The sequence below is a fragment of the Leguminivora glycinivorella genome, chromosome 11, assembly GCF_023078275.1.
Source record: "Leguminivora glycinivorella isolate SPB_JAAS2020 chromosome 11, LegGlyc_1.1, whole genome shotgun sequence".
Lineage (NCBI taxonomy): Eukaryota > Metazoa > Arthropoda > Insecta > Lepidoptera > Tortricidae > Leguminivora > Leguminivora glycinivorella.
The window spans coordinates 8,139,747-8,151,018 of NC_062981.1; the positions used below are offsets into that span (position 1 = coordinate 8,139,747).

An 11,272-nucleotide genomic window follows, 5' to 3' on the forward strand; every position below is an offset into this window, starting at 1 on the left:
CAACGTGTGTCGCACTCACTATTCCGTGCCGCCATGATCCACGTTCTAAGTTAGGTTCGACTATAATTACATAATCTCCTACCTGTAAGGAGCGATTTTCGCGCGTCCATTTTTGTCGCGGAAGAAGTGTTGGCAAATACTCCTTGAGCCAACGTGCCCAAAACATATCAGTTAGACGTTGCGCTATCCGCCACTGACGTCTTAACTGGAGGTCGCCATTGTCGTACTTACCAAACGCTGGTCCATTTGAGGACGTACCAATCAAGAAGTGATTGGGGGTCAGAGCTTCAGGATAGTTAGGATCTACCGATACGTACGTGATAGGACGGCTGTTGACGAGGGCTTCAACTTCAGCCATCAATGTTGAAAGGGTCTCTGGCCGTGGGGCGCGCTCCTTGAGTACAGCTCGGAGGGATGATTTAAAAGTACGCACCATTCGTTCCCACGCGCCAGCCATCTCTGGGGCGCCCGGGGGAATAAATTTTACCTCCATGGGGCCGAAAAAGTCGACCCCGGTGAACGAGAACGGACGACGGTTGTGCTGCAGCCGTGCTGCGGGCAGGTCGCCCATACGCTGCGGCTGCGGCGTGGCGCGACGATATCTGCACAGCAGACAATGGGCTGCGACTGCGCGTACAGTTGGTCGCAGTTGCAGAATCCAATAGCGCTGCCTTAGCTCATTAACTACCAGTTCTTGAGCTCTGTGCAGTGCTCGCCTGTGGTAGTGTTCTACGAGCAGTCTGGTGATTTCGATGCTTGCCATCAAGAATCACTGGTCTCTTCGTAGACTCATTGACTCCAACAGTCTTGTCGATACGGCCCTCTACACGTAGTAGGCCCGCATCGTCGAGATAGGGCGTTAACTGTAGCAGTCGGCTATCTTTCGATAACGGCTTATTGTTCCTTAAACAGGCAATTTCTGTAAGAAACGAATCATGTTGACATTTTTTAATCAACAAGTCCTCTGCCGATTGTAACAGTTCGGTGTCGATTCGATCGCATTTATGCTGACATTTTTTAATAAACAACAATACCCGTGCAGTAGTCATAAGTAATCGAATCCACGACGAAAAGTAATTTTCGTTAGGTACCGGCAACGTACTAGTACAGTCGGCTGAGGATACAACATTAATGACCTTACGTTCGCAAATAGCTTCCTCAAGCTGCTTGGAGCTCTTGAGATCCTTGGGCCACTCACCTTCGCGTTCACGCAAGAAGTTTGGCCCCTGGAACCATACGTCATCGTACTGCAGTGGTGGCGCGTCCTCACGAGTGGCTACGTCGGCTACGTTCAAGGACGTGGGGACGTAACGCCACTCTGACGCACTGGTCAACTCGTCAATCTCACCGAGGCGGTGAGCGACGTATGGTTTAAAGTCTCTAGGGTCACTGCGAATCCACTGGAGGGCGGTATTTGAATCCGTCCAGAAATATCGCTTGTTTGGCTTAATGTCTTTGTGCTCGCTCTGTATTGTGGCGGCCAGACGAGCAGAGAGCAAGCAACCTTGAAGCTCTAGCCTCGGTATAGAGACCGGACGAAGTTGGGTCACTCTGCTTTTACTCGCCACAAAACATACATTTATAGTTCCATCTGAGCGAACAAAGCGCCAATAAACAACAGCGGCATATGCCTTACTACTGGCATCGCAAAATGCATGTAATTCGGTATGTATGATGGTGGGGTCACTTACCCCATCCGCCGAATCATCGTAGCACGGCGTCCATGGCCCCGCGGCCGCGTAGTGTCGAGGGATGCGCAGCGACGCTAGTAGTTTAAGCTCGTCGAGCCACCTTACCCAGCGCGCGTGCTCCTCCGGTCGGATGTGGTCGTTCCACTCCACGCCACTACGGTGAACGTCCTGAAATATTATTTTGCTCTTTATAATAAAAGGCGATAAAAAACCGTGAAGGTCATAAACTGACATGATGAGGCTAAGCATTTTTGCTTTCGTCGGAGCCTCGGATCCATTTAATACCTCCTGTGGGACACGATTAAATGAAATCTTAAATCCAAAAGTATCATCTGAAGGATGAAACATTAACCCTAAGGTGCGCTCGGTTGTGTTCATAACTCCGTCCTTGAAGTGAACAGCTGTTTGCGCGAGCGCGTCAGTAGGTATATTTTTCAATACCTCCTGACTATTGCTTGACCAATTTCGTATCTCAAATCCACCGCTCTTGTGAATAAGAGTAATTTGTTCAACCAACTTAATGCATTTTCTACACTGCTAGTTGAATATAAACAGTCATCCATGTAATGACTATTTACAATAACATTTACTGCCTCCGGATATAAATCTTCATACCTAGATGCATTTTTATTCTTAATGAATTGTGCTATAAAAGGACTGCAAGTGGCACCAAACAATAGACTTTGCATAACACATGTTTTTACGGGCGAGCCCGGAGCTTCCTGCCATAAAAAACGAAGTACATGTTGATCGTCGGGCCTTATTTTCACCCTTAAAAACATGTCCTTAATGTCCCCAATTATAACTACTTTATTCTCACGAAATCTCAACATAATCCCCATAAGTGAATTATATAAGTCTGGTCCCGTTAACAAATAACTATTAAGACAATTCCCATTTACTTTTGCAGCACAATCATAAACAAGTCTCAACTTACCAGGTTTGTTGGGGTTCTGAATTCCGAAGTGCGGGAGATACCATATGCGGTCGGCCGAAAGTTCATTTTCCTTGAGCTCACGTGCGTAGCCAGCGGCAAACAGTTTGTTTACCTCTATTCGGTAGCGATCTGCGTACGCGTGATCTTTAACAAACTTGCGCATTAAAGACTGTAGGCGCGTAAGGGCAGCTTCGCGTGTGTCTGGCATGGCGAATACGTCCTTCTTGAACGGCAGACCCACTTCCCATTGATTTCCGATAAGGCGCGCTGAATCTTCTAGGATCTGCAACGCCCTTAAATGATCGCTATTTTCACGGCGTAAGGTTGAAATTCCTATGGAGTCTAGGGAAAAAGAATGTTTAATTAAATCATTTAGTTCACCTATATTTTCGCCATCTGTGTGACTGAGATGGAACACATTGGCAGCGTTAGAGTGAGTGCGACCACAATTACCATGAATTGACCATCCTAACTTGCACAGAGATCCATAGGGCTCGGTTTCACTACCATGAATTATTTCTATCGGAGCGATTAGGTAATAATTATCTTCCCCAATGAGAATACGAGGTTTAACTCGACTTTTACACACATATTCCTTAATATGAGATAAACGTTTACAATTTAAACTTTTAATTGCAGACAAGTTTTGAGCTGGTAAATTTAATTTAGACACTTTACGCAACTTAATATTATAACTATTGTTATTATTTTGTCCACTTATCTGCGCGATAACGTTCGGCACAGCTGATTGATACACCTCGAGTCCAAACGCATCGGTAAACATCACAGACCGCGGATTTTTATTTTTAAGACCTAACTCGTCCGCTAAATCAGAGTCTATCATAGACACAGATGCGCAATCGTCTAAAAGGGCGTAGGTACTTACGGTACCCTTAGGTCCACGTAACTGCACTGACACTACTTTTAACATAACGTTGTCCTCACAAGAAGATTTATCACAATCCGATGTAACGTGCGCCACGGTGTCGGGGGCCGGGGGTGCTGGCTCGGGGGCCGGCGGCTGAGCCTGCGCGGGGGCCGGCTCGGGCGGCGGGTCAACGACCGCGTCAGCTGATTGTGATGACGTAGGCTTCTTGTAGTGTAGCATCTTGTGGTGTGCGAGTCCACAACCATCTATGTCGCACACGGGCGCAGGGCAGGTGTCCCTGTCGTGTCGTGACGTCAGACAACAATAACATAGTCCTTGGGATCTGACGAACTTCCATCTGTCACGGCGCATGGCACGTTTGAAAACACGGCAGTCGGGCAGCGGGTGAAATTCCTTTGAGCAAAATTTACAATTCTTATTTTCCTCGACGACTTTTGTTGTCAATATGGGCCGAGTAATACGAACTTTGTTATCACCGGAGTATTTCGCTGTAGTTTTTATTTCACTCGACTTGCTTTGTTCACGTGCTTGTGTCATTCCAACTAGTGACAACATTTGTGCTTCTTGTTTAAGAAACTCGGAGATGAGGATCAACTTAGGCTGGTCTTCCTCTAACCTTTTGTATGCGAAATCAGTCCATTTACCAATCAGTGTGCTCGGTAGCTTGTTAAGAACAGCTGATGCGAGCTCGGGACTGTGTAGGTAATCAGGTTTATTTAGCGCACCTATTGTTGCTACGCAGTTATTTACTTTTATCGAAAAGTCAATCAACTCATGCTGGTACGACGTGGGTAACGAAGGTAGCTTCTTCAGCTGCGTCGTGAGGTTCATGATGATGACATCCGATCGGCCGAACCTTAACTCGAGAGCTTCCATGACGGCTGCGGGCGGGGTGTTGCCGATCAGCAGTGCGGTAACCGTGTCCTTGGCGTCGCCTCGCAGTGCTTTGCGTAGCCTCTCCAGGTTCTCAGAGTCAGAGAATTCACAGACTCTGGTAGATTCCGTATAAGACTTTTTAAAGTGCAACCATTCGACGCTGTCGCCGCTGAATATAGGTAAGTCACGTGGCGTAGACAGGCGGCTGAGCAAACGATCCTCACGCTTGGCTGACGAGTTCGTCATGATATCCTTCAAGGTAAGCGCTAGTTCTCGAATGCTGTCACTTGGAACAGGTTGCTGGACTATAGGTAAGTTGACGGGTGCTGGTGCAGGGTGCTGGTGATGCTGTGGCTGATAAGGCGCCTCTGGCTGCGGTATGTAAGTAGTTTCGTCGTGACCTTGACTCAACCACTGTTCGACGTTCGACCGCGCCCTGTTGCTATGCGCGCTTCCGCTCGCTTCACTACCGCGCTCATTCTCACTCTGCGATTCTTCGGCGTCAACTTGGGCTAGATCAGCTTCTAGCTTTTTATCAATAAGGGCCAGCTCAATCTGAGCCTTGGCTTGAGCGGCTTCAAATTCCAATTGCTTACGCCGCGCAATTGATGATGACGTAGATAGTTTTGACTTTACTGACGAAACTGAACCACGTACACTTTTTGGTGTTTCCATTTTCACTTGTTCCCTATCCTTCGACGATTTCACTTTAAGACTATCGGTGCCGAGGTCTAGGAATTTATTAACTATAGGTTCCGCGGGTGTAGGCGCGGGCGCGTTGCTCGATGAACTCGCCATTTGCGCATTCGTGCACTCGAGTTCGCGGCGATACTGATTACGCGTTTTAATCTGCGATTTTTGCACTGGTGTCCTATGCATCACTTTAGCACAGATTTGGTTCGAATGACCACTTTATTGTAGGTGACAGGTTAAATAAAACGCATAATTTCCAAAATACGATGCCAAAAACCGTGGTACGAGCGAGGAGTCAACGCGGCGGGTCTCAGTTCGCGAAATGTACAACTACCTTCATTTTACTTAGGTGCAGCGCATGACTTGGGCTCGCTACCCACCATTGTTTTTATGTAGCTTTAATTCCAAAGTTTTAATCTAGATGGCGTTACATGTGCCAAAATAAGTAAGCAAACTTAATAAATAAATCCTAAAGTACAGTTCACATAAAACATATATGCGTCGCCTACAATGTTATTAACACAAAAACAATATTTTTATAGAGATTTCATGCTTAATTTAATTATCGTCACAAAACTGACAGTGAGTTAATTTTTGTTAACAACTTTCGCTAATTGGGGTGTCCCAAATTCTGAAAATGCCCATATAGGTCAAGCTTTACTATGGTACTACCCCCGAAATCGCGAATAAACACACTAACAAACTGACATTCTGTCAGTTGCCAGAACTCGCATTCCTGTGGATGCATTCCTCATCCACATTTCCTGTAGATGCCTCGTAAGGAGGCGAAACAAGTGTCGTGTTTTGTATTTTTGGACTACCAAGCAACCAACCCACCAGGCTTGTTACATATATTTATTTGTGTATTTGTTTTTGCGGTGAGAGGGTGGAAACAATAGGTAATCAAACAGTTAGCACTGATGTCTTGCGTGTAATCTATCTTCTAGAATTTGATTATCACGGATTTCAGTAAAGTAAAGCCTGATTTCTCCGGCTATCTAGTAACTTATTTGAAAACGTCAAAAACAGATGGTAGGTGCTCCTTATGCTTTATTTACAATACAGTTAAAAACAGTAACACGAAATTTTTTGTTCTCTCTCTACACCAATTATAATGTATCTTTGTTTGACTCTATGGTTGAGTAGTAGCAATAGTACTCTTTATTATACTGTACTGGCACTAGGGGATGATGAATACCACAGTACAATTACAACGACAATTATGTTGTTACTGTTGTTATATGGCGTCTGTGCTCTTGGCCCTTTGTTAGCGTGGCATTTGCATACATAATTTTCGACTCGGATATTATTCACACATTTCAGAGCGTAATTTATGTTTAATTAAAATACATGTTCCGTACTTGCCTTTCTATTTTTAACAGGATTGAATGCAAGGTGCTGTAGCCTAAAGAGTAATATTATTAGAGAGTCTATTAATACACATTTATATACACGTGTATTGACGACATGTTTCGAGGCATATGGAGACCTTTCATCAAGCACGTGTGCTTGCGGTGGCTAGGCTTAGTACATTGAGCTTTATTTATTAATTAGAGAGTTCTTAAATACTGAAATGGTTTAGTCATAAATAAAATATTCTTATTAATATTAATATTTCTGTATTAGTTACTCATACGGCCTATCTTTATGTATGGCTGTGAGGCCTGGTCACTAACACTGAAATAAGAAAGTCAGCTCCTGGTAGCGAAGAGAAAGATTTTTTCTGGGACCTATTCAGAGAGACGGCGGCACCTGGAGGATCCGGAAAAATGCCGAGATCGAGGAGTTAGTGGCCGAACCCACTTTAATCGGCGAAACGAAAGCCTACAGACTTCGCTGGTTCGGTCACTTACTTAGAATGAGAAACGATCGGGCTGTCAAGAGAGCGTTCTTGGGTCGACTGGCTGGTGGCCGTCCGGCGGGTCGATCCAGGTATCGCTGGGAGGACAGTGTGGTGGCGGATCTGCGTCGGCTTCAAGTCAGTGACTGGCAATAGGCTTCGCAGGATCAGACAGGTGGCGATCTCTCGTTTCGGAGGCGAAGATTCACTTTGGATCACTGAGCCAAAATAGTTAATTTTTTTTACTTACTTACTCAACACAAGCCCACCGCACACACACAATTAGTAATGGAATGAACATAATTCATGATTTTAATATAAAGTTACAGTACAAAATTCTATTATCCGTCTTCAAACTTTAACTAGTTTAGAGAGTGCAATTGAGACGACACGGCTTAGGTTAGTCTAAAAGAAACACCTTAACAAAGTTTTCTTAATTAAGCAATCTTAATCTAGACTAGGATCTAGTGCTGAGCCCCGACTGAGATAAGTTAATGAACTTTGCCTTGACACTGCAGTGCATTTTTTACCTTGTAAGGTAACTTTTTACTTTGTAACGTAGTATTCCGTGGATGTATCAGGAACACCACGTTGCGTTCAAAAACTCGCATTGCCGACGTCGGCGAGAGGACTGCCAGGCTCAAATTGGACTGGGCTGGTCATCTGCCGCATGCATCCTGACAGGTGGGCTAGTGTAGCTACCAAGTGGATGCCACAAATAGAGCGCGGACGAGGCAGGCCCAGAAGGAGATGGAGGGATGACCTTAGGCACCTTCCTCACTAACTGGCCGGAAGAGGCACTAAGCCGGGAGTCAATCAATCAATCAATCAAAATATTCTTTATTCAAATAGCTTACAATAAGCACTTTTAAATTGTCAACAATGTACAAAATTCATCTTATTCTAAATATCAGAGCAATTTATTGGTGCCATAAACAATATTGTTTTAAAACTTGAATTAATAAAATGATAGCAATTTAAATTGTATAAAAAAATACTAGTCTAAAAACTTCTAGAATAAAATCTAAATGTCAAAAAAAAATTGTATAAAAATACATTGAATTATCAATATCATCATTAATAACATATATAATTAATTGTTTTCAGCAATACTTGTATCCCACGGTGTTTCATCATTCATGTAGTCATGGAGGTTAAGGGGAGATGCCTTTGCCCAGCAGTGGGACACCATTATAGGCTAGATAAAAAAAAGGTACCTATACAAAGCAAAGAGAATGGATAGGACTGATAGGAGATTGTCGATATAACATTTGTAGTCAAGTTGCATTGACTGCCATCGATCGACACACGGTTAAAACTATATGATTTGATATATGATATGTGTCTAACATTGTTAAATATTAAGTTACCAATAAATAAATAAATTAATAAATTAGAGCCACCTAAGATTTTTTTCTCTATGGTTATTTATAGAACTTTAGAGTTATATCGTCACGAATATTAAATAATTAATAACTAGGAAAGTCGGAAAATAAATAAACTCCTGTGAATATGATTTGAGAATCGAGGTAAATAATCGCAAACATTTCATTATCTCTTGTAGTACCTATATTTCAATTTATACCTACTAAGAAATAATACTGAACATATTCTTTCAAGATGTAATGACCAACATATTTTTCTAAGCCCCTAGTATCAGCTCGTATCGCCAGCCGTTGACGACATGAGGGACTTAGCAAAATCCCGGACGGGATTACTGGCCGAGCTCAGGTGAGCTTCGATAGTGAACTGATAATACATTATTTGTCACATGGTAACTTTGGTTTCCTCTCTTAGTTTCGGAAAGAGGCCGTTGTGCGTGCTGTGTTTGCCAGCTAGGGGTCTAGACAGCTTCTTCTCAGTCGTTCCCTCATGGCTATGAGGATCGTGACCAACAGTGATTTCTTTCCACTTGACGCGGTCTAGGGCCATATGGACTGGCATCTGCATGGAACCACAAGCTTTTTTTCACGGTGTCAGCCCACCTTATCGGTATTCTAGGCCTGGAGCGTCGGCCTTCGACTTTGCCGAGCATAATGTTTCTTTAGAGAGTGTGCTGGTTAGAACGCATGATATGCCCAAAGAACCTGAGTATTCTCTCCTTACAAATAGTTGAGAGCCGCTTGGTGATATTCAGTTCTTGCAGTATTGACTTGTTTGTTCTAAAAGCAGTCCATGGGATCCTGAGCATCCGCCTCACTGTCGTGGTTCAGGGATTTTATCAAATCCCTAAACAAATCTAGTGAAATGACAAAACGTGGCGTGTCTATTGGCCGATTTAGTGATCTCACTAAACAGAGTCAGGGATTTAGTCAAATGACTGAAATTTTCTAGAGAAATGATGAAATGGATTCGCCATTTTGACATCCTGCGTGATTTGATCAAATCCCTTAGAGATTTGATCAAATCTCTGTTTTGGCCATTTCCCTGCGACATCTCCACATGCTTCTCGGAGTGACCTCGTCATTTTGAGGATTTGAGCTCGTTGTGTGTTCACTCCCTCGCATTCCAGGATGACATGGGCGACCGTTTCTTCGGCCGACAGGCATCCTCTACATAGAGGGCTGTCGGTCTTACCTATAACATGCAAATGTTTATTAAGAGCGCTTTCAAAAAATCTGTTTGCTCGAATTTCGACGCCGGCGGCGCTGGCGTGCGCCTGTGTGCAGACGCACACTATAACCAGAAGCATAACGATTGTAGCCTGCGGTACAGACATAGCGTGCGATCCTCTTCGAACCAACCTTACGTGCGGCTAGAGCGAAAGGGATAGCATTCATGGTCGGTACCGCCACGCCGTCAGTAACGTTGCGGACTAACCATTATTGATACTTGCGTAAAAACACCACCATATATATTACATATTTGCATACATGATTTCGTGCATAAATACTTGACCTTTTAGTTTAATTATTAAACTTATCACAGTTTTTTTTATTAAAACGTGTGTAGCCTTGGAAGAAATAAATTAAAAAACTTTTATAATATAATAAATTGTGTATATAATATTGTCTTCTGTCACCGCGATAGTTACTCATGAAATAAATTTATGGAATCAGATTATATCGCGTATAATGAATATAATCCGTTTTCTTAGTTTTATTTCATTTTGTATATGAAATGTTTTCTAGGTTCTTTTCGGTGAAGGAAAACAACGTGAGGAAACCGGACTTATTCCAATAAGGTCTAGTTTACCCTTTGGGTTGAAAGGTCAGATGGCAGTCGCTTTCGTAAAAACTAGTGCCTACGCCAAATCTTGGGATTAGTTGTCAAAGTGGACCGCAGGCTCCCATGAGCCGTGGCAAATGCCGGGATAACGCAAGGAAGATGATGATGTTTTCTAGGTACATATATATAATGGAACTAAGATCGGTTTTCTTTAATTTTAAGTAGTTTTTTTTATATTTAAAATGTGTTTTTAGGGTTTCGTAGTCAACTAGGAACCCTTATAGTTTCGCCATGTCTGTCTGTCGTTAGAACTAGAGAGCTGAAATTTGGTACCAATATGTAGGTATATCAGTCACGCCGACAAAGTGCAAAAATAAAAAGTGGAAAAAATGTTTTATTAGGGTACCCCCCCTACACGTAAAGTAGGGAGTGATTTTTTTTTTCATTTCAACCCTAACGTATGATTTATTGTTGGATAGGTATTTAAAAATGAATTACTGAAATCGTTTTTTGATAATATTAATATTTTCGGGAATAATCGCTCCTAAAGGAAAAAAAGGGTGTGTCCCCCCCCCCCCTCTAACTTTTTAACCATATATTTAAAAAATATTTAAAAATCACAAAACTTTATAAACTTTCTAGGAAAACTGTTTTGAACTTGATAGGTTCTGTAGTTTTTGAAAAATATGGAAAACTACGGAAGAGCCGAGCGGCTATTTACCAACGCGGCTCTAAAAACCGGCCGAGAGCGTGTCGGGCCACGCTCAGTGTAGGCACTGAGCGTGACCCGACACGCTCTCGGCCGGTTTTTAAATATTATGTTTTAATTGCATGGAGCACAGGAAGGTCCACATCTATGTATTAGTTTTTTGTAAGGAAATACAACTCTACGCTACGCCTACCTGCTTTAGTTGACTGTTGACACACTGAGACAGTGGATGCGCCAGAGTATAAAAGAGTGATTACCATCTCTTGTCAAAGATCTTGTTGAGACGAATCAAACGAACCCAAACACGAAGTGTTTTCAAGACCTGGTCGTGGAATACTCTTGACTACCTTCCAGCTTCATCATCAGATCCTGGGTACCATCTCTTGTCAAAGATCTTGTTGAGACGAATCAAACGAGCCCAAACACAGAAGAGTTTCAAGACCTGGTTGTTGAATACTCTTGACTACCT

The 11,272-nt window shown here is 43.0% G+C and overlaps 1 protein-coding gene across 2 annotated transcripts; it reads right to left on the bottom strand.

Annotated features, from left to right (window-relative positions):
• Positions 1–754: 754 nt before the first annotated feature.
• LOC125231438 lies at positions 755–4,204 on the bottom strand. Of its 2 annotated transcripts, XR_007177614.1 has the most exons (3): positions 2,629–4,204; positions 1,692–1,859; positions 755–919 (listed from the first exon to the last, which is right to left on the bottom strand). XR_007177614.1 is itself a non-coding variant. In XM_048136896.1 (2 exons), exons 1-2 carry the CDS (start codon positions 2,067–2,069, stop codon positions 905–907), a joined length of 393 nt encoding a protein of 130 aa, XP_047992853.1. In that variant the 5' UTR covers positions 2,070–2,179; the 3' UTR covers positions 755–904. The 2 variants fall into 2 exon arrangements, 1 of the variants encoding a protein (XP_047992853.1); XM_048136896.1 differs by lacking the exon at positions 2,629–4,204 and having other exon boundaries at positions 1,692–2,179.
• Positions 4,205–11,272: the final 7,068 nt, after the last annotated feature.